Source organism: Castanea sativa, chromosome 12, assembly GCF_040712315.1.
Source record: "Castanea sativa cultivar Marrone di Chiusa Pesio chromosome 12, ASM4071231v1".
NCBI lineage: Eukaryota > Viridiplantae > Streptophyta > Magnoliopsida > Fagales > Fagaceae > Castanea > Castanea sativa.
The window spans coordinates 42,690,479-42,712,974 of record NC_134024.1 but is presented as its reverse complement, the minus strand read 5'-3'; the positions used below and the strand labels follow the sequence as shown (position 1 = coordinate 42,712,974).

Sequence of the window (22,496 nt, the reverse complement as noted above, 5' to 3'; positions counted from 1 at the left end):
TCGCAATTCTTGCAAAATATTAAGATGATTAGAAATTAAAAAAATGGTTTTATTTAAAAATAGTTAATTAGATAGTAAATAACATTCATTTAATACAAAATTTGATATGCGTGTTAAGGACAAAAAAAAGTATAATATAAAGGTATGATTTGAATATATTAGACCAATAAAAAATATTGAGTGATATAACATTAACAAAATACTAAACTTTACTCAAACCATAGGTGGAGTTCACATGGGAGTCTTCCTTGTTCGACTTGGTATGATCCACTAACAAACAGTTTTTCTTGAATCACTGGCTCTAATACCACTTATTAAGGAGATAACACCTTAGGAAGACTTCAATTGAGAGGTTTATTGAGCCAAAAGTTAAGCTAATGAGTTTGGGCTTAATTTTGTTAAATTAACTACTCACTTTTGTCATTAGCATCTCATGTGGGATTTCAAAAATTAACTAATCACAATACTCACATGTGAATATTCCAATACTTTATTTATTATTTTATCAATAAAATATCTTATAAACTATAAAGATTGATGAATAATTAAATATGGTAACTGTTAATAAATAGATGTTGTAGAATGCTTTACACATTCCCTGCGTACAAAATGAATTCTCGAACCTATTATAATGGTTTGTAAATACTTAATTCTCTTATTAAAAATATTGTAAAAAAATTCTCTTATTAAAAATAAGAAACTTAAGACCCTTTTAACCCTAAGCCAATAATAGATTTAATTAGACATTGTATACACCTTATTTTGTATCTGTTATGACTTAAGTCTCCATTTCCCAATGACAATACTCAAAGACCCATTGCCAAAAAGTCTCGGTCAAGCAAGATGATAGAGAACTCAATATTTTTCAAACCTAGAAAAACCCTTTGGAAACCCTAGTTCCACACACGCGGATTGGTAATCTACATACCCAAGTTCCAGCCTGCATGCACAGGTTATCAAGCATGTGTTGAAAAAGTTTGGTAAATCCATTTATGGGAATTTCCTCCTATGAACCCAAAGCAAGACTGATTCTTCTTTGTTAGAAGAAGGTCATGCACTTGAGATTTCTCTTATAAAAGGCCCCATGAGTACATATTTTAAGGAGTTTGTGTACATAAATTAACCTCTATCATGCATATGCAACCTCACCCATAAATTCAAATTTCCAGTTGTGATTATTGTTTTCTTGATTTCTAGCCTTCAATTCCGTGATAGTAAAATTTTTTTATATCCCTAACATCATTAAAAAAAATTATAAGCAAAATAATTATTAATATTAAAATTAATTATAATATTGTCAAGAGAAGTCATCTTTGAAAATTCAATTTTAATTTTACTCACTTTTCTAAAAAAAAAAAAGTTCACATTTATGACAAATAAATCAATAGTTTGGAAGTAATGTAACCCATAGATCCCCACTATAATATTAATGAAACCTACTACGAGAGTAAGAGACATTCATTGTACATTGTAATTATTTGTTGGCATTAACAGTAGTGGCTCAACACCTATGAAGTTATGTGAGGGAGTTGTGTGCGCGAGTTGCGAAAACTGCGCAACTATCAATAACTTATATTTATGAAAAAAAAAAAAAAAAAATTGGTGGCAAAGACGAACAGTCGAGCAAACTCACAAAGTATAATACTATGGTTGATAGTTCCATCAAGTTCGATACAAAATGCACCATTTCCTTGTCTTCCAGTCCAACCTACCCACTCCAGTAATAAATATGAGTTTGTTGCCATGTCTGTCAATTTTTTCTGGGCATTTTCTACTCAAATATGGAAGTTCTATTCCAGTTCACCAGCTTCCATATAAAGGAGACGTGCACTAAAGCTTTACTTGCAGAAGCGTCCTCAATTAGGTCTCTCTTCTGGGTATTTATCTCTCTCTCATTTGGGGTTACATTCAGTTGTGCTTAATGCTTTTTCTTTTTTCCTTTCTAGATATCATATCTCAGTGTTTAGATGCCTTTTTCTCTGCCGTCAACGTAGGTTCTGATCACTTAATTTTTCTGATTTTTTCATTCTGAAACTTAATATGATAATTATCAATATTCTTGATGGGTTTTCCTATCTTTTTATTCTAATCATAGTCTAGTTAACACGGTTGGCTTTGATTATCCTCTTGTTTAATTAAAGAGTAATAAGATATTCTATTGTTTGCAGTTCTTTCAATCAATTATTTGTTGTGTCATTTAGGGTTTTACATTACTAGTTTTTTTTTGTTTTTTTATAGATCACATCATGGATAAAGGGAAGAATCCTATGCTGTTGGAAGATGAAGACATGTTTTTTATGCATGGTTATCAGCCTCAATTTCCTGATGGTGAAAACCTGCTTGTTTCAAACAATACTAGCTTTTATGACAAACATGAAGGTTCAGGCTCAGGCTTAGGCTCAGACTTGGGTTTAGGCTTGGTGGATGGAACTTCTATTTTGGATGAAATGGAGGAAGCCGAAGAGAATTTCTTTTCAAAATTCATCAGCATGAATATAGGTTTGATTGATTCGCCTGCTTTCAAAACTTCTTCTGTTGTACCAGCACCATCAAATCCTGTGGATCCATCTACTGATCCTGTGCCCCAAGAGCAAGCTCCACCAGAAACAACTGCGTCATTACCAGCACCAGCAGGATCCACTGATGATGCACCCCAACCAATTGTACGGAGATGCTTGTCTGCTGCAGCACTTGCAGAGATAGCCCAACATGATCCAAAGCGAGCAAAGAGGTATAGAAATATATGTAGACTATCTTTTGGGAATTATAATCTCTTTTCCTTATGCTGCTATCTATTATTGGTTAATCTGCCTCCATTAATTTGTGTTAGCTGATTTACATATATGAATATGATTGAAAATTTTGGCGCGATTTTCTTCTTCTTCTTCGTACGTGCTTCAAATCTTCTTTGTCCATTGTTCGAAAATGTATCATGACATTTATTCCTTATGCTGCTATCTATTATTGGTTAATCTGCCTCCATTAATTTGTGTTAGTTGATTTTACATGTATGATTGAAAATTTTGGCGCGCTTTTGGTTATTTTCTTCTTCGTACTTGCTTCTTATCTTCTTTGTCCATTGTTTGAAAATGTATCATGAAATTTATTGTGTAGTAGTTAGTAATTAAGATAGATATCCTTTTAATTAAGTATGATTAGTTATTTATTGATTTAACGGTAATCGTTGAAGTTAACATATATGATTGCTGTCATTATGTTGATTGAATAGATGGGAAATATATAATGACTTTATGTGAATGAAAAACATCAATCGATCAAATGTCATAAATTTTCATCCACTCCCATGAATTCCTAATATGTTTCTTTGTCCATTGTTTGAAAATGTATCTTGACATTTATTCCTTATGCTGCTATCTATTATTGGTTAATCTGCCTCCATTAATTTGTGTTAGCTGATTTACATGTATGATTGAAAATTTTGGCGCGCTTTTGATTATTTTTTTCTTCATACGTGCTTCTAATCTTCTTTGTCCTTTGTTTGAAAATGTATCATGAAATTTATTGTGTAGTAGTTAGTAATTAAGATAGATATCCTTTTAATTAAATATGATTAGTTATTTATTGATTTAACGGTAATCATTGAAGTTAACATATATGATTGCTGTCATTATGTTGATTGAATAGATGGGAAATATATAATGACTTTATGTGAATGAAAATCATCAATCGATTGAATGTCATAAATTTTCATCCACTCCCGTGAATTCCTAATATGTTTATTTAGCTTTATAACCCATGTTTCTATTAACTCAGATGTCTTTCACAAGCTCCCTAGGGAAAATCTAAGCATGGCCTTAGAAGTATAAAAAAAAATTAAAATAAACTTGGCAACAGGAATGTACTTATTTAGAAAGCAAGTTCAACGGTGAAATCTTAAAGCCTAGTCAAGTATAAAAGATGTTATATTACTAAATATGTGTAATTAAACCATTGGAGTTTATGGACTTGCTCATATTTATGATCTTTAGGAAACACCTTGTAGGCAGTTCTAGCTAAATATATCTTCGAAAATGAGAAAGTGTTGGTTTTCCCTTAATAGTGTTAGAGACTGCATCACTCCTGTCTCTCAAAATTGAATATTCAAATTATTCAGAAGATGGGAAGCTTATTTGGTGCTTTTTTGGGATTTTTATTGGAAACAATTATGAACTCTGACATTGTTTTCCATTTTCTACATGGACAAGTCTTATATTTCAATATTGTGGTCATGTGCAATTCAAAAAAATTTCCCATAACGATGCAGCCAAAAGATTGTGTTTTTGCGAACATACACTATCTAGCTCACAAATATCCTGGTTAACTTCTGAGTTCATAAATTTGTATGGAAGGACGATTAATACTATAATAATGAAAATTTTATGGGACACTTCTTGCAATACTTAGAGAGGTGCCTATTTGTGCATTAGGAGTAGAAGGATTTACTAAATGCTCTAACTATTCTAACTTTTGAGAAAAGATTTACTTTGATGATTTTATAACTGTGATAATTTTTGTCAATATTACAATGATCAAACTTTCCCTTTATAGTTAAAGTTCTTAGTTGATAATTGCTTTAAATATGCCTTGTGGTTTGTCTGGTTTAATCCCTTGATCAGATATTGTATGTTAATCATGTGCATATATGTAATTTCTTTAGATATATGCATATGTATCCCACCATAACTAATTAAGTGAAAAGGATCCATAGAGTCAATACCTTTTTAATAGGGATTAAAGGCTAAGTGAAAGGGATATCCACAGAGGCAAATGTCTTGAACATGTTGTTTTTCAATACCAGGGTTGCTTGTCATTATTAAATGGTTTTTTAGGTGATGTTACCTAGCCAAATCCATATTTAGTTCTCTCAAACTAACCAGAATGTTGCTAATCTTTTATTCTACATGTTATCCTTTTCTAAACATAACTGACATGCTTATATGTTTGATTGAATCTGTGACAGAATTATAACAAACAGATTGTCAGCTGTGAGAGCGAAGGAGAAGAAGAAGCTTTATATTTGTATGCTTGAACATAAATTACAATGCTTACTATCAGAAAGGGATGCATTATCAGCCAAATCTAACATAAATCAGGTAATTAGCGTGACTGGCATCATAACAGTTTAGCAAACGAGGAATTTATTTTCAAAGTAAAAAGATAACTTTTTTTTTTTTACACTTTCGGTTTACCCATATATGTTATTGACGAGCATTCTTTTTTCTTTTACGATAGAAGCAGCTTACTTTCTTATTTCTCTTATTCTCAAAGCAATTTGTGAAGTTTTATGTTGTTCAATACATTAATAAGCAGAGAGACAACTATTGCCTGAAGGCTGAAAGCAATAGACTGAAAGAAAGTCTAGACAACATGGAGCAGCTAATGCGCTTGCAAGATTGTAAGGATTTCTTTCACTTCTTTGCAGTTTTGGTGCTTTTCTTCCAGTTTACTTTCTAATACTCCAACTTTTAATTAATTATACTTTCTCACCTGAAGTTTAATTTTATTTGTTTCTGGTTCAAAGATGTAATGTATACATATTGTCATGAGGTCGTTTCTTTGCTCTCAGAGTTTACTTTCAAAGATTGTGATTTTTAACATTTGATTTTTAATTATTTTCAGTTAATTTTATTGAAGAACTAAAATTCGATCAGCTGGCTAAACTGCAACATTTTGAACTACATGTTGACAAATGAATTCAAACTAAAAAAATATCATTAAAATATAATTATCATTTTTTCCTATTACTATTTTTTTTTAAAAATATCTTCTGGGTGTTTGTGTGTGTGTGAACACGCGCCAAGAAAATACACATGTTCTTGTATACTGTGTTTTTCAGATTGTCTTCCCTTTTTCGTATTCAATTAGATCTTTTAGGAGACAATACTTTCTTCTTTAGTCAAGTAGGACCTAACTGTCATATAAGGAGCTTGCACTTTAAAATCACTTGCTATATGTAAAATTTATTTTTATTTTTTATATTTGATTAAAATATAATAATGTGGAAACTATTTCTCTAGCATAGTTTCTGCATATCTTGCATTTTTCACACTAACTGGTTGGACATCATGCACTATTCACATTGCGTAGATATTGTTTCCTTCCACCATGGGCTTTGAAACTGTTGATGCATGAGGTTAAACTAATTCGAAAATATTGAGCTAATTGAGACCAATAAAGTTTATACTCAACTTTGGGTTTTTTTTTTTTTGATGAACAACTTTGGGGTTTTAATCTTCTTTGGAGTAGAATGAGCTGAATTATTACTTATTAGTTTCCATAAATGTACAATAGTAAATATACAAATTATGAAATTTAATTAATTATAGGTTTATAGCTTGTTACTGTAAGCTGAATATTGTAAAGAGAGATAAAAAGAAAAGAAATGTTATAGATGATAGTGACAGAAAAATTAGCATTATAAAAAATTTTCAACATTGTGAAAGAAGAAAGAGGTTCAGGAAGCATCTTGTCTTTCTAATTAAACTACCTCTTACAAGAATGGTACTAGAGAACTCGCATACATTTGCAGACTCACCTAAACATGCAGCTGGGAAAGAGAGATATTGTTATGCATATTGCTGATTCTTTCTTAACCTAGTTTCATTTCTTGTGTTGTTTCTTTTATCAACTACAAAGAAATGTAATCATGTTTCATTTGTAATTTGGTTTCTCTTATCAATTGCAAGGACACGTTTATATTGAGTTTGTAAAAATCAGGGCTTCAGGAAAAATAATTTTAAAGGATTTTTTGAGAGAATAACGGATTCTAATTAATAGTAAATTTTAAAATTTTTTAAAATGTAATTAATGAATGCCCAGAAAGTTTTTTGTTATTTTTCCTTTCTAAATATGATGACAAACATGTAAAAGTGTCACTTTTAATTGTGGGGGACCATATTAGATCATCCATTAAATAGCTTAACGGTAATTCTTGAGAAATTGTAAGATTTTTTTTTTTAATACTTTGCTTTTCTAAATAATGATTGCACACTTGTGAAAATGATATAACAAGGGCAAAGTTATTTTAAGAAACTTTTACCACTCATCTAGCTTACTGGTTGCTTTCTATATGGCAATATATTTGCGCTAAATAGACATGCCCCTTGTGTAGGGAATAGGGATGGCGATTTTGTTTTGCCCCACTCTAACTTGACCCACCTGTTTACGTGGATTTTTCCTACTGTGCAGAGTTGGTGGGGGCAACGATGGGATAAGATTTTGGCCCTGCACCCCGGCCCATTGCCCCATATATATATAGTAACTTGTATTATTAAGTAAAATGCTAAGATATTAAAACTTTTTTTTATGGTCTTGTTATATACTTTGGTTTATATTATTGACTTGCTTAATGAAAGATAGTTTGATTTTGTGTGATCAATTTAATTGTAATTTTTGGTATAATTTTATATTTTTGTAATAGGTGTGGGGCGGGGTGGGGGCAAAGCATCCATGATTTGGTCCCACTCCTCCCCATTGCCGTCCCTACATGTGCTTACTTTTTCCTTCTAATTGTCTACATAACAACTCCAGTTTGATTAATCAATACTTCAAAGATCCTTTTGTATAGAATAGGATAGGGAGAACTTGAACCAAAGACCAATTTATATGTATCAATTCATTTTATGAAGTTTTATGATGAAGCAGCTGTAATAGTACTTTTTTAATGAAATTATACTAGAAGTTGTAAATAAAAACAACCAAGATACTAATTTCTTCTATTAATCATTTATTATGGATTGATTATTATTTAATGCACTTATCTTGACCTTCACAGGTGCGATCTCATTCTTTTTGCTTGATTGATAAAACCATCCTAGACCAACTTTAGGTTAGGAACCTTGGGATGACCTGTTCTATGCCAAGCTTGACCTAGGTCCAAATACTCTAGCATAAACCAATTAGTTAGGTCAGGTTCACCATGTTCTAGTTTAATACATGATTTGATGTGTTTGATAATGTGTTAAACATTTTTATTAAACATTGTTTGTTAATATATAGTTTCATTTGCTGACAAACTTGAACCAAAAGATTGGACAGAAGTAGGCAAATTTGGATTCGATGAAATAACCCAGCTATTGCACCATGCAATTACCACTCCATATGAGATGTAAAAGTTGATTGGGTAAATATTTTTTAACTTTTCTTTTTACCTTGTCAAATTTTACATCTCACATGGGAGTGGTAATTGCATGATGCAATAGCCCTAACTATTGCACTGGAACTCAATTCAAAGTAGACTATAAGGATTGGGCTAGGATTAACTATTAGACATACACTTTTGCAAACAAAATAAATATTTTTCTTAAAGAAAAACTATACCTCATTTCATTGTAGTGCCATTATAGAAAATAGCTCCTACTACTTTAGCGAGAAATGTCATATTGTTTAACAAAATCCAATTTTCTATAGTACCCCCAATCTGGTGGAGGTGACTCATTATGTCAAAATTTTGAAAAAGCATTTGTTAACTATGATACAAGCAATATTTTTGGTATGTCATTTACTGTGCATATAGTAAAATCTTTGTGTTTTTTATACAGTATTGAATGATGAAATGAAAAGGGAGAACGAAATTTTGAATCTATTGAAGAACCAAGTTATTGCCAATGGTGGGACAATGATCAACTTCATTGCATCTTCTGATAACAACCTTCATGCAGTGGATGTTCCATTAGCAACACCTCAATTTTCTCAGCTCCCAATTCAGATTCCAAACCAGGGCCAACATCCCCAGTATCATCCTCAACAGCAAAATGGGCAATCTTCCTATCAAGTTCAACATGAGCAGCAGGAACAACCTGGTCAATGTGCACAGAATCTGCAGCAATATCAATCTCAAATACTGAATAATCTGCAGGTAATGCCCGATCATCTTCAACTACAACAAAACCAGCAGCCATTTGTTCAGCAAATGCAATTTGAGGACAGCAACGTAGGAGCATATCATTCTATGCCTTCTCCAAATGCTAATGGGAGATGTATTTAAGCAGTCAACAATTATTCCAAATCATAACTGGTTTCATTTTCCGTGGCATTAGTATGGTTGGACAACTCTTTATGGAGTTCACTTTTTAGGACCCTGGCATATTTTTTATCCTATTGTCTTCATAAACGAAAAGAAAAAGTAAGAAAACATTTGAAGATTGAATATTTTCTTTGGATGACCTATACCTATTGATTCCTGTAGGGATGAAGTGCGTATGTGTTGCACTAGTTGATGGATATAGGCTTATTGAGAGATGCAATCTTGCATACAATTTTTTACTTGTTTGTCATACACAAATGTATGGTATCCATTGTTTTTCAACTTCTCTAGGTTCCTACCAATTTCTCTAATTGAAAGCACTTACTTTTATTTTATTGCATGGTTGCCATGTTGTTTCTGTGGATCATATATATTTGATATGTTATGATGTACAGTTTTTATCATCCACTATATGTTCCTTTGGTGACCACAGTATCATATTTGCAAGATACGAAATAATATACAAGCTGTCAAAAGCCTTGTAGCTCGACGAGCATATCTGGTGTCTCCAACGAAGGTGTTCAATATTCAATTCTTCCATTCTCCAACTATCAAATTATCAACAAAAAAAAAAAAAAAAGTTACAAGCTTGAAGACTCTCCCTCATATAGACTGAAACTCCAATGCCTAGAAGATTTTATAAATCAGAAAAAGATAAGATATACTGTTATATTATTGTATTAAATGAATTTCTTGTTATTCTTTAACCTCAACCCAATGGAAGCTAACTGTCACTGTATACCCTCTCCCTCTCTTTCAAGCTCGAGTACAACTCACACACCCGTATATCTTTTCTGAATAAATGTACTCATTTAAACCATGTAAATAGATAATCATTTGTCCAGGAAACTACTTGCCTATTTCATCCACAATTTTAGAGGTATACTTTCTACAATGTGAAAATTTCAATGGTCCCTCTAGACATCTAGTAAGAATCTTATAACTTAACATTCATGAATGGTTGTGAATAACGCAATCTCTTCACTTCTCTACTGATAGTATAATAAGAATCTTATAACGTAACATTCATGGATGATTTTCATGAATTGATGACTTTCCATTGATAAATAGTAGCATATATATTATGACATCTAAACCCATTGAGGCAAGTTAATTATTTAGGAAAATTATAAATTATTATCTTTATGATTTGAAAATGATCTTTGGGAAAAAATTATGATGTTACTATTATTATTATTTTTTAAATATGAAATTTTGTTTATTAATAACTTTTGCATAGAAACTTTTTGCAACACTTCATAAATTTGCAAAATTAGTTATATACTTTTCTTTCTTATATACAAGATATAAATTTTATTCTAGTCTAATTTAAGTATATATATGTGTGAAACTCCCTCTTGAAAACTTGAACTCTAGCATTTGCCCCTCACATCCCACAAACACTTATACTTGTAGAGTGACCATTGCACCAAGAGTGCGCGGTGGTTAGACATATACTTAATCATGTTTCTTATTCACATGTATTTGAGTTTGTCAATAATAATTTCATGTGTGTGTGTGTGTGTGTGTGTGTGTGTGAATATTTAGGACCATCTTTATCTAAGTTTCTCTATCTCTAGTGAAAGGTGGGCTATCCATCTTCTCCTTGGCTGTAGAATTGCCGTCTCTTCTTGGAAGAGTTTTTTGTACCTTAGACTAACACGGTTACCCTAAGGCACGTTGGTTTTTTCTTTTTTGGGGGTGTGGGAAACACTGATATCTTCCATGGAAGACCTCACAAAAAAGTGGTCCAAACTAACCATCTCCCAGAGAGAAAGACCTAAATTTCGGCTACAGGATAAGATGGCTGCCTCTGTCTCCATTATTGCTGCTAAGCTTCTTACCAAGAGAGCCCTGAATACTAATGCCATCATAGCCACCTTTACACCAATATGGCGGTCCAAAAGAGGCTTCAAAATCAAGAACCTTGGTAACCATATAGTGCTCTTTACTTTTGAAAGTGAATCCGATGTTGACACTATCCTTACAAATGCACCATGGAGCTTTGACAAACATTTAATGATTTTGCAAAAATAGGATGGGGTTAGTAAGATAGAGGACTTGGACTTTAATACCACCCCATTCTGGATCCAAATATATGGCCTCCCAGTGAAGTTCATGAACACGATGGTGGCTAAAAATCTGTGTGAAACTGCCGGGCAAGTATTGAGATTACCGGAATCAAAGAATGAAGAATGTGGAGGCTTTATACAGGTCAGGGTTATGGTGGATGTCTCACAACCACTATGTCGCAGGAGAGTAATCACACTCGATGATAGTAGAGAATTCTGTGTCTCCTACAAATAAGAAAGGCTTCCCAACCTTTGCTATTGGTGTGGATGCCTCACTCACAATGATCGAGACTGTGATCGCTAGATTGAGAGCGAAGGATCAATTACTGAAGCTAACAAGGAATACAGAGCATGGCTGAAAGCTTCCCCATGGATTGGAGCTCATAACTCTATGAAAGTTGTGCCAAGATTTTACTCGAAGAAGAAGGAAGAACGGCCAGGCCAATGGCGGTCCGATGAGACGAGGGACTTAATGACGGCTAGGGTATAGCAAGCCACACCGAGTACCAACATGGTAAGTGATAAATTTAGCAACTCTCCCTCTGACTCAATCAATACTGATTATTTCCATGCTGATAATCATACTGTGTTTATGTCCACCAATCCTTTCCATATAGAAAATAACGCAGTTGACCCAAAACACTTACACACAGGCCCAGGACTTGACTTTACCTCAACCAAAATGTTTGAAAAGAAATTAGAATCCATAGACCATGATTTGGGGAAATATGACATCCCCATGCACACATCGGATGACCACACGTCCCCTATCACTATCCAACCTAGTCATATGCCACCTCGGCCTATATTTACTCACCCTCACTCCCAGAAAATTACGCTCCGTTTGTTTCAATAGAAAACCTTGTGTAAAGATAGTTTCCTTATTTTCTAATATTTGGTAGCAAAAAAAAATATGAGTCAAAGGAAAACTATCTTTGGTCAATATAAAAAGTATGGCTTATTTTTAGAGATTGTTTTCCATTAAATTTTTTTGGAAAACAACTCTATCTCACAGCAAACTAAATAAGGGAAGTTAAAAGGTTGTTTTTCAACTTATTTAAAGTTGCTACCAAACATTGGAAAATGAGATAGTTTTATAGAAAATGCATTTTAGAAAATGACTCATTTTCTAGAAAACATCATTATTGAAACAAACAGAGCGTTAATAATACCTCAAGCCCAACCACACAGATATTTGACCTCAACCACCAATTCCAAATAGTACACACCAACTTACCCGAATCCACAAAGAGATGCAACTATATCAAACAATCCCAACATGCCAAACTCTCCACCCCACCCAACCCACACATCTTTTTGGAAAAGAATGTTCAAAGCTATTGTTGATCATACACACAATTTGAGCCCAGTCAGTGGAAGTAAATGAGCTCTAACCCAGGATAAGGCTCAGTCTGAGTTACCAAGTAAACGTTATGCGATTTCACAGGTTGATGAGGATAATAAAATGATATTGGTGGAGGTTACTTTCTAGCCCTACCAGAAGCAATGAGTCTTTTAGTATGGAACTATCGGGGGCTTAGGAACCGTCGTACAGAATATCAGCTTGCAGATTTCGTGTGGACAAAAGATCCCTCTGTCGTGTTTTTAGCCGAGACATGGACAAGCAAAGCAAGGCTAGAACAGGTTCAACGATGTATCCAATTTAAAATTTTTTTTGTGGTTCCAAGATGTAATAAGGCGGGGGGGGGGGGGGTTGGCGTATTGTGGAAGGAAGGATTTCCTTTGGATGTTGAAAAATACTCAAAGAACTATATTGATACAATCATCAACAAAGGCAAGGATAATGCATGGAAGTTCACAGGTTTTTATGGAGAACCGGACACTAATAAGAGACATGAAGCATGGTCTAAGCTACGAGCTCTAAAAAACCGTGGGCCACTACAATGGTTGTGTGCAGGAGACTTTAATGAGATCGCACAACAATTTGAGAAGTAAGGTGGGCGATCAAGACCCCATAATCAAATGCAGGCCTTTTAGGATATACTTGATGAGTGTGGATTTATGGACCTTGATTTTGTTGGTTTCCCTTTCACCTGGCACAAACACTATCCCAACTTTACTGTATGGGAAAGACTAGACTGAGCAATTGCTACTAATGAGTGGTTCTCAATGTTTACAGGTACAAAGGTGCACCATCTAGATGTCACCTCTTCAGATCATAAAGCCTTATGGATTTCATTGGAACATATGAATTGCAGTTTTCAAAAACCCTTCCACTTTGAACAAATGTGGATGTCTGAAAAGGGTTGTAGAGACATTGTTGAAGCCATGTGGAGTATAAATTCCATTGAATCATGGGACACCCGTGTACTAAGGAAGATTGAGAAATGTGGGGCGGCATTGTCTAGGTGGAGTAAAAAATCCTTTGGTAGCATAAAGAAACAATTCGAAGTCACTCGCAAACAATTGGAAGCAGTAGAAACAACATGCTCTCTGGTCGGGTGACTCAAGCCGTATGAGGTTTTTGAAGGATGAGGTAAATCAACTCCTTGATAAAGAAGCACAAATGTGGAGGCAGCGGTCAAAAGTTGCATGGCCCTGTGATGGTGATCGTAATACTCGGTTTTTCCATAGCAAGGATTCTCAGTGCTGCCAGAGAAACTATATTACCAAGTTACATGATGCTAATGGAGGATGGTGCTCTAGCCAAGATCAAGTTAATGCCACCATAGTAGATTTCTACCAAACACTCTTCACCTCGGGTAGCCCTAACAATTTGATGAGGTCATTAAGAATGTTCCACAGGTTGTAACCGATGAGATGAATGACATGCTTGTGGCCGACTTCACCATTGAGGAAGTGGAGATCTCTCTGAAACAAATGGCACCCCTAAAAGCACCCGGTCCTGATGGTATGCCTCCTCTCTTTTGCTAAAGTTATTGGTCCTTACTTAGGCCTAATGTGTCATCCACTATCCTACACTATCTCAAATCGAGCTCGCTTCCTCAGGACCATTGTCATTCTTTTATTACATTGATTCCTAAGGTAAAAGATCCAACATATGTATCTGAGTTTAGACCTATTAGCTTGAGCAATGTTTGGTATCAAATTTTTGCTAAAGTTCTAACCAATCGTTTGCAAGCTATTTTGCCTAATCTTATTTCAGAAAATCAGAGCACATTCATGTCTGATAGGTTGATTTCAGACAATATCTTGGTGGCATTCGAGACTTTACACTACAAGTGGAATCACAATAAGGGGAAAACTAGCTTTATGGCATTGAAACTTGATATGAGTAAGGTGTACGATAGGGTGGAGTGTGAGTACAAGGAGAAAGTAATGACCAAGATGGGTTTTCACCTTAGATGGATACAATTGATGATGATGTGTATCACTACAGCCTCATACTTGGTGTTAATTTAATGGGGAACCCCATAGGCATATCACCCCAACACGTGGTTTGCGCCAAGAAGACCCATTATCCCCTTACCTCTTCTTCATATGTACTGAAGGTCTACATGGTTTACTAAGTTGGGCAACCAACAATGGTGACATTCAGGGTGTATCTCTTTGCTGGAATGGACCCAAAATCACTCATCTTCTCTTCACCGATGATAGCCTAATTTTCCGCAGAGCTAAAGAGGAAGAATGTCAGAGCTTACTTGAGGTACTGGCCAAATATGAGAGAGCTTCTAGACAACAAATCAACCGTACTAAAACCACTATCTTCTTTAGTAAATCCACCACTGCAGACACTCAAACAGTGATTCAAAACATGTTGGGTGTTAATATTGTTCAGAAATACGAGAAATATCTTGGCCTCCCCTCACTAGTTGACCGAAATAAGAATGAAAGTTTCACATACATCAAACAACAAGTGTGGAAGAGGATTCAAGGGTGGGAAGGCAAGTTACTCAATCAAGCGAGCCAAGAGATATTTCTCTCCCAACCTATACCATGGCTTGCTTTAAACTCCTTGTTTCACCCTATCTCAAACTTGAGAGCATGATTGGTAGATTCTTTTGGGGGCAAAGGGGAGATAATAGGAAGATTCACTGGGTGAAATGGTCTGAACTCTGCAAGCCAAAGACACAGGGTGGTATGGGGTTTAAAGACTTGTCTTTATTCAACGATGCACTCTATTGAGGTCTAAAAAAAAAGAAAAATCATGATAAAAGGCCCAAAGAAATGGCACATTGGGCCAATCTATGGGAAATAAAAAAAAATAAAAAATAAAAAAAGATTGGGGCTACAAAATAAAAAAGGATAATGGACCTAAGGCCCAGGCTCCATGAAGAGGAAAGGAGTCCATAAAAAAAGGAGAAAGAAAAGAATTCAACCCACCAGACTCAAAAAAAAAAAAAAGAACAAACAAACAAACAAAGTCCAGAAGAAAAGGGGCTGGGTCGGGATACCGGGGTCTACCTAGGACCATTGGACGTGCAGCACGGCCAAGATAGGATTAAGACAACTCAAAGGAGGATTAAAAGGCACCAGGAACGAAAGACAGAGGGGTCCTTCTCGAGCGCTCAGCGATGCAGCACAGAGTCAGAGGGCGTGGAGAGCAATGACTCAAGAGCAAAAGGGTGGCACCTTGGGGAACCCAAAGTAAAAGAAGGAAATAGCCAGGGGAACCTTCGATTTGGCAGAGGAAGACTTGGCTTCCCAGGAAAAAATGACAAAAGGAGAGGGGCGGCCAAAAGGGGGCTAAGCCTGAATAGAGAAAACTTGGAGGGAGCAAAGTTAAAGGTCAGCTCCCCAAAAGGCACCTCAAAATGGAAGGTCAACAAGTCACTTTTGAAGAAAAAAAAAACATCAAAGGAAGAGAACTATGAGAAACAAGGAAATAATCAGTCGTCAGAAGGACTGGGACAAACTGAGGCTCTAGTACCTAGAAAGCCAAGGGGGAAGAATCAATGGTACCCTAGAACCCTAAAGTGACACTATAAAAGGAAGAAGCAGCCAATGTTGAAGGGCACTCAGCAAGAAGGAAATCACATAGAATCGTTAAGAAAAGGCTCTGTAAAACTCAAAGAAAACAGGGAAACATCTCCTGGTATCCCAGAAACTGCCACTACAGGACATGCTCGAATTCAAAAGGATTCAAACTTTGCAAGTCTTAGAGGCTCAAAGAGTCACCTAAGTCTGTAATTTTTGAGTTTATTTGAACCGTGTATTACATCTTAGTGGGCTCATTATAATCCACAATTAGGAAAACTAATGAAATATTTCCTACTGACTTGAGGATCCCGAACAATTATCTTGTGTTTTTTTCTTCTTTATTACTTTTGTCTGTCTTTGCTACTTTTCTCATTGATCAATACATATATCCTTGCTTGCTAGTGTATGTGTATTGCAGGAGTCTTGCCCTGTGCATCACTTGGTCTGTAAACGGTCCATTTAGCTGCGGTAGACCAAGCCCAGTCCCTTCAAACTACAACTAAAGGGTCTGGGGTCCTTGTTTAAGCTTGGGCCTGGATACTGTCTGGAAACAGACTCTCACATTTTGGCGACTCCACTAGGGACTGGGAAAAGGAGAGGGAAAAAAAAAACAGTCCCTTCGCAGAGCATGGCTCCACGGGCAAGGAACAGCAAAGGTACCAATGTACCACCCGTGGCATCTGAACCCGTAGGAGAAAACGAAGTGGCCTTTAGACAAAGGAACGAGGTGCCTCTGGTAGAACAGAAGATTGTATCAGGACAAAGGCACACAGGACAGGAGCCAGACCCCATGGCTCGAATGACGGAAATGCTGAAGGATTTGCAGCAAGAGATTCACCTCCTTAAAGAGGGCAGGACACAGGAAATCAGGAAAAATGTTCCCCCTGTAGTCAACTGAGCCCAGCCAGAAGGAGGGTCAGCAGTAAGAGGAGGAGTGAACCCCTAATACCTGACGCTAGCAGATGTCAGTGCCCTGTTGGAGCAGGAAAGGGAAAAGCTCTCAAGGATTCCTAAGCAATTTTCCTAGGATCCTTCATTCCTGCCAGAGCTCCTTGGCAAGCCATATCCCAAAGGATATGAACCCCCAAAATTTCATCCTTTTGATGGAAGGAATGGAAGCGTCGTGGAACACGTGAGCAGGTTTATACACACTATAGGCCCTTACGCAAGAGACAGAAAGCTTTGCCTAAGGGAGTTTGCTAAGTCCCTAGTAGACAGAGCATACACGTGTTACACCACTCTAAAGCCTAGGTCTGTTAGAACCTGGTACGAAATGATGGAGAAGTTCTATGCAAAGTATTACCCAGGTGAGGACAAGGTCACCTTCCAAAGCCTCTAAATGGTGCGGCAGAGGCCAGGGGAAGACCCTGTCCAGTTCATCAAAAGATTTGAAGATGTGTCCCTAGACTGCTATGGAGACCATGAAGAAAAAGAGCTTGTAGAGACCTGCATATCCAACATGCTCTTTGATTACAGACTCAATCTCGAAAATCTATGCATAACTCAGTTTGCCGACCTGCTACAGAGAACTAGAAGAACAACGCAGACTATGAGAACTAGAAGAACAGTGCTAGTACCCCAGGCCATGACAACATCAATGGGAGAGAAAAGGAAGAAGCCTGATGGGAAAATATTCGAAGAACCACCAATGATCCCATGTCCCGCAAAAGAATTGAACCAATTCTTGGATAAATGGATTGGAGATGGAGTGGTCAGGCCATTTACCATGTCCAGGCCATCGACGGAAGAAGAGAGGAAGAACTCCTTATTTTGTAGAATTCATAACTACGTTAAGCACTCCACCAAAGACTGTTGGACCCTCTGTAGACTCTTTCATAAAAAGCTAAGGGAAGGAATCCTGGAACTCACTCAATAGGAGCCAGAGGTGCAAAGGAACCCTCTACCCAACCACAAAGGAAAAAGGGTGGTGGCTGTGGTGATCCATGGGAACCTAGCAGAAGCAGAAGAACCTGAAGGGTCCTTCCACCCAAGCACGGTCAGGACTCTCCAAAAAAACCCCAAGTTCAGGTCACTATTTAACCAGCTAGGATTTGGACCAGAAGCAAGGAGGGTGGCCACAGAGTCCCTCATGAGCATAGCAGCAAATTCAGGAATGAAATGTTTCACAGTAGAGTCCCATGCCAATTGAGCTTACCTGGTGCGTCGCTTAACCTCATCGCCCTGAATACCTTGGAAGTCGTGGGCCTAATAGGTAGAAGGATCCTAGGGGCCCCCATGGAGATAACGGGATTTAGAGGATCGGCAGAATCAACTGAAGGATATGTCCAGCTGGCTCTAAGGGTAGGACCAATAGTGGCCCTGACAAGATTCCATGTGATTAATTCGGAGGTGTCCTACCATGTACTGTTGGGACGCCCATGGCTCCACAAGCATCGCCTTATTCCCTCCACGTACTATCAATATGTTAAGGGGAGATAAATGGGAAGCCTGTAAGGATCCCTACCAATCATAATCCTTTCAGCCAAGGGGAAGTGAACTTTGTAGAAACCATGTTCTATGATGAGTTGGAACCGGATGACGAGAGCCCCGCGCTAGGGACTCTAGGAGCACCTGTCCTAGAGGAAGAGGAAAGAGGTAGTACCCATGATCTGAGAAACCTTTTGGAGAGAAAAAGGCAAAAAAGTGATCCCAACTCCTCGGGATCCTGGAAATTTGTTGTAGTACGAGAACCCGGAGGAAGGGTAATTTATCGTTTGTGAAGATGCGCGAGGCCTAAATGCGTTATGCAGGAGGGTCCCGGACCACCAGATTGTATGGTCACCTAGGAAGAAATCCCTAAGGAACTAGTTCAAGACGCCCAAATTCAGCCTGAAAATGAGCTAATAGAAATAAACTTGGGAGCCGAACTAGGATCCCAGAAGCCTGTCTTCATCAGCAATCAGCTAACAACGCAAGAAAAGGAGCAATTAGTAGCCCTACTCCAGAAATACATGGATGTGTTCACATGGACCTATGATGAGATGCCCGGTCTAGATCCAGAGTTAGTGGTCCATTCTCTCAATGTGGATCCAGGAGTTAAGCCAGTAGTCCAACCAGCAAGGGTCTTTCACACTGATGTAGAAGCACAGATAACCCAAGAAGTCAAGAAATTACTGGCAGCTAGATTCATCAAACCCATCCAACATCCCAAGTGGCTTTCCAACATAGTACCCATGAAGAAAAAGAATGGCCAAATTTATTGCTACGTAGACTTCCGCAACCTAAACAAGGCATGCCCAAAAGACAAGTTCCCTCTACCTAATATTGATCTCCTTATGGACTCAACCGCGGGGAGCTCTATGTTCTCATTTATGGATGGGTATAGTGGGTACAACCAAATCCGCATGGCTTCCAAGGATGCAGAAAAGACAGCATTCAGGACCCTAATTGGGAATTTTTATTATACTGTGATGCCCTTTGGCCTCAGAAATGCAGGGGCCACATACCAGCGAACCATGACGGCCATCTTCCACGACATGATGCACAAGGAAATGGAAGATTATGTGGATGATATTGTGGTGAAGTCAAAAACTAGGACAAGACACCTCCAGGTACTTGAACAAGTTTCTGAAAGATGCAGGAAATACAAACTACGCATGAACCCCATGAAATGTGCCTTCGGGGTGTTTGCTGGGAAATTCCTCAGGTTCCTAGTACACCATAAAGGCATAAGTGTGGATCCAACAAAAGTCATGGCCATTACCACAATAAAGAGGCCTACAACGGTAAGGGAGCTCAAAAGCTTCCTAGGGAGGGTATCCTACATCAGAAGGTTAGTGCCAGAATTAGCTTCGGATATATGTCGCTTATCCAAACTGTTAAAAAAGGGGACTGAGTTCACCTAGGGAGCTGAGCAACAGGAAGCCTTCCGAAGGGTCCAACAGATCATGAACTGCCTTCCCACCCTCCAAGCACCAGTACATGGGCAAACCCTACTGCTGTACTTAGCATCAAACTCCCAAGCGATAGAAGCCCTACTAGCGTAAGAAGATGATGACGGGAATGAGCAACCCATTTACTACGTGAGTAGGACACTTAAGGATGCTGAAACCAGGTACCCCAGGATAGAGAAGGCCTACCTAGTGGTTATCTACGCGTCCTAAAGGCTGAAACGATATTTCTCGACCCATCAGATCCTTTTTGTGACTAAGTCTCACCCATAAAGGCACTCCTCCATCAGCCCCTCTTGACAAGAAGGATAGCACAATGGTTGGTTTTGCTTTCTCAGTACGACATAGGCATCAGGACCCCCAGGGCTGTCAAAAGTCAAGCCATAGCAAACTTGCTAGCCCAGTTCCCCGGGAGTAAGGAATGTTCACTAAGTGAAGAGATCCCTAGGGAGGTGGCAGTGATAGAGCTCCCAGGGAAGAAGTGGACAATGAGGTTTGATAGGTCAGCAACGGCAACCTTAAATGGACTGGGAATTGTATTCAGTTGTGAAGATGGGGACACCCTACCCCTATCCTTCAAACTTGGGTTCCCCTGCTCAAATAACGCCGTTGAATACAAGGCATACCTGACCGGGCTAACCATAGCACTCGCTATAGGAGTAAAGCACATAAGGGTTTTAGGAGACTCCAATCTTGTAGTCTCTCAGGTAAAAGGTGATTTTGCATTAAGAGAACAGAGCTTGGCAACCTACAAGACCTGGGCGCAAAGGCTAGAGCAGAAGTTTCAAACCTTTAGCATCAAGTACACCCAAAGGAGTGAAAGCAGGTTCGCTGATGCACTGGCCACTTTGGGATCCCAAATGTCTATTAAAGGGAAGAACACCTTGATAAGGGTAAGTAGGCAAGAACACTCCATCATAGAAGTCCTCCAAAGGATGTTCTCTGAGGAACTGGAGCAGCAAGATTGGAAAAATGAGGTTAAAGAGAAAATAAAAGGGTCAGGATGTGAAGGGAGTATCAAAGAGCTAAAAGACTACACTATGATAGAAGGGGAACTATACAGGAGACTGCTTAGAGGGATCCTATCCAAGTGCATCGATGAAAAAGAAGGAAGGGTGAGATTAGAAGAACTACACAGCGAAACTTGTGGGGTTGCAGAAAAGATTAGTCTATACAGAATAATGCAATGCATGGGGTACTACTGGCCAAATATGAACAAGGAAGCAGCAACCATACAGAAGAAGTGCCAAAGATGCCTACCCTCGATGGACAAGGAAAAGAGTTATGTTGTGTTCGTTACAGAAGATTGGAGGACTCCATTCATGGAATACTTGGCTCAGGGGATCCTACCAACTGACAGGACATTAGCCCACCAGCTCAAGAAACTTGTAGTCAGATATTTTCTACAGAATGGGATTTTATTCAATAAGGGGTACAGTGGGGACCCCTTGAGATACCTAGGACCAAAGGAAGCCAGAGAAGTAGTCAGAGAAGTCCATTCTGGTGATTATGAGGGTCACCTAGGAAAAAGAAAACTTTACAAGTAGTGGCAACTACTGGGGTACTATTGGCCAACAATGAAAATGGACTCTGAGGAACTAGTCAAAACCTGCCATGCCTGCCAAATACTTGGAGATGCAATTCATACTCACCCAAATGTACTGTAGGACATGACGACACCATAGCCTTTCCACACTTGGGGGCTTGATCTCATAGGGCCTATAAACCCTCCCTCTAATGGCTACATATAGATCCTAGTAGCCACCAAGTATTTTACAAAATGGGTAGAAGCTATCCCTTTGAAAAAATCCATTGGAGCAGCCGTGGCGAACTTCATTCGAGATCACATTATTACAAGATTCGGGATCCCTGGGAGGCTGATCAGCGACAATGGAATCCTGTTCATAAACAAGGACGTGAAGAGCCTAACTGAGGCGTACTACATCAAGCATGGAAGGTCTACACCATACTACCCACACGGAAACAGTCAAGCTAAGGCCACTAATAGGGTGATATTGAAAACCCTTAAAAAAATGAAGCATGAGTATGGGAGAAAAAGGAGTGACCACTTGACAGATGTACTCTAGGCGTGTAGGAGCTCTGTAAAAACAGCCACAGGATTCTCACCATTCTCCCTAGTCTATGGGACAGAAGCCATTAGTCCTGTGGAGTTATTTGTCCCTACACCAAGAGTAGTACTTGAAGAAAACCAGGGGGACACCGAGGACACAAGCAATGAAAAGAGATTGGCAAATCTGGAAGGGATAGAGAAAGAAAGAGAACTGGCTAGGAGGAGAAGCCAGAGATACCAGCAAAGGATGACAAGGGTGTATGCGCAGGCAGTATGCCCAAGGGCTTTCACTGAAAGGTAGCTAGTACTGAGGACAGCAGAACATGTAAGGAGAAACCTCCCGGGACCTTCCAAATTTGACCCAAAGTGGGAAGGACCCTACATCATCAGGGAAGCCCATCATAGTGGGTATTACTACCTCACAAAGGAAAATGGGACAGTCCTGACAGAGCCCATAAATGGGAAATGGCTGAAACAGTACTATGCGTAGGAAAACAAAACTCTCAATACGTCAGGACCTCCTTTCCTTTTCTCCA

At 38.0% G+C, this 22,496-nt stretch overlaps 1 protein-coding gene across 1 annotated transcript; it reads left to right on the top strand.

Annotated features, from left to right (window-relative positions):
- The first annotated feature begins 18,509 nt into the window (after positions 1–18,509).
- On the top strand, positions 18,510–22,261 carry LOC142620716 (uncharacterized). The gene is made up of 4 exons (XM_075794041.1): positions 18,510–18,701; positions 18,786–19,724; positions 20,228–21,432; positions 21,985–22,261. Exons 1-4 carry the CDS (start codon positions 18,510–18,512, stop codon positions 22,259–22,261), a joined length of 2,613 nt encoding a protein of 870 aa, XP_075650156.1.
- The last annotated feature ends 235 nt before the right edge of the window (positions 22,262–22,496 follow it).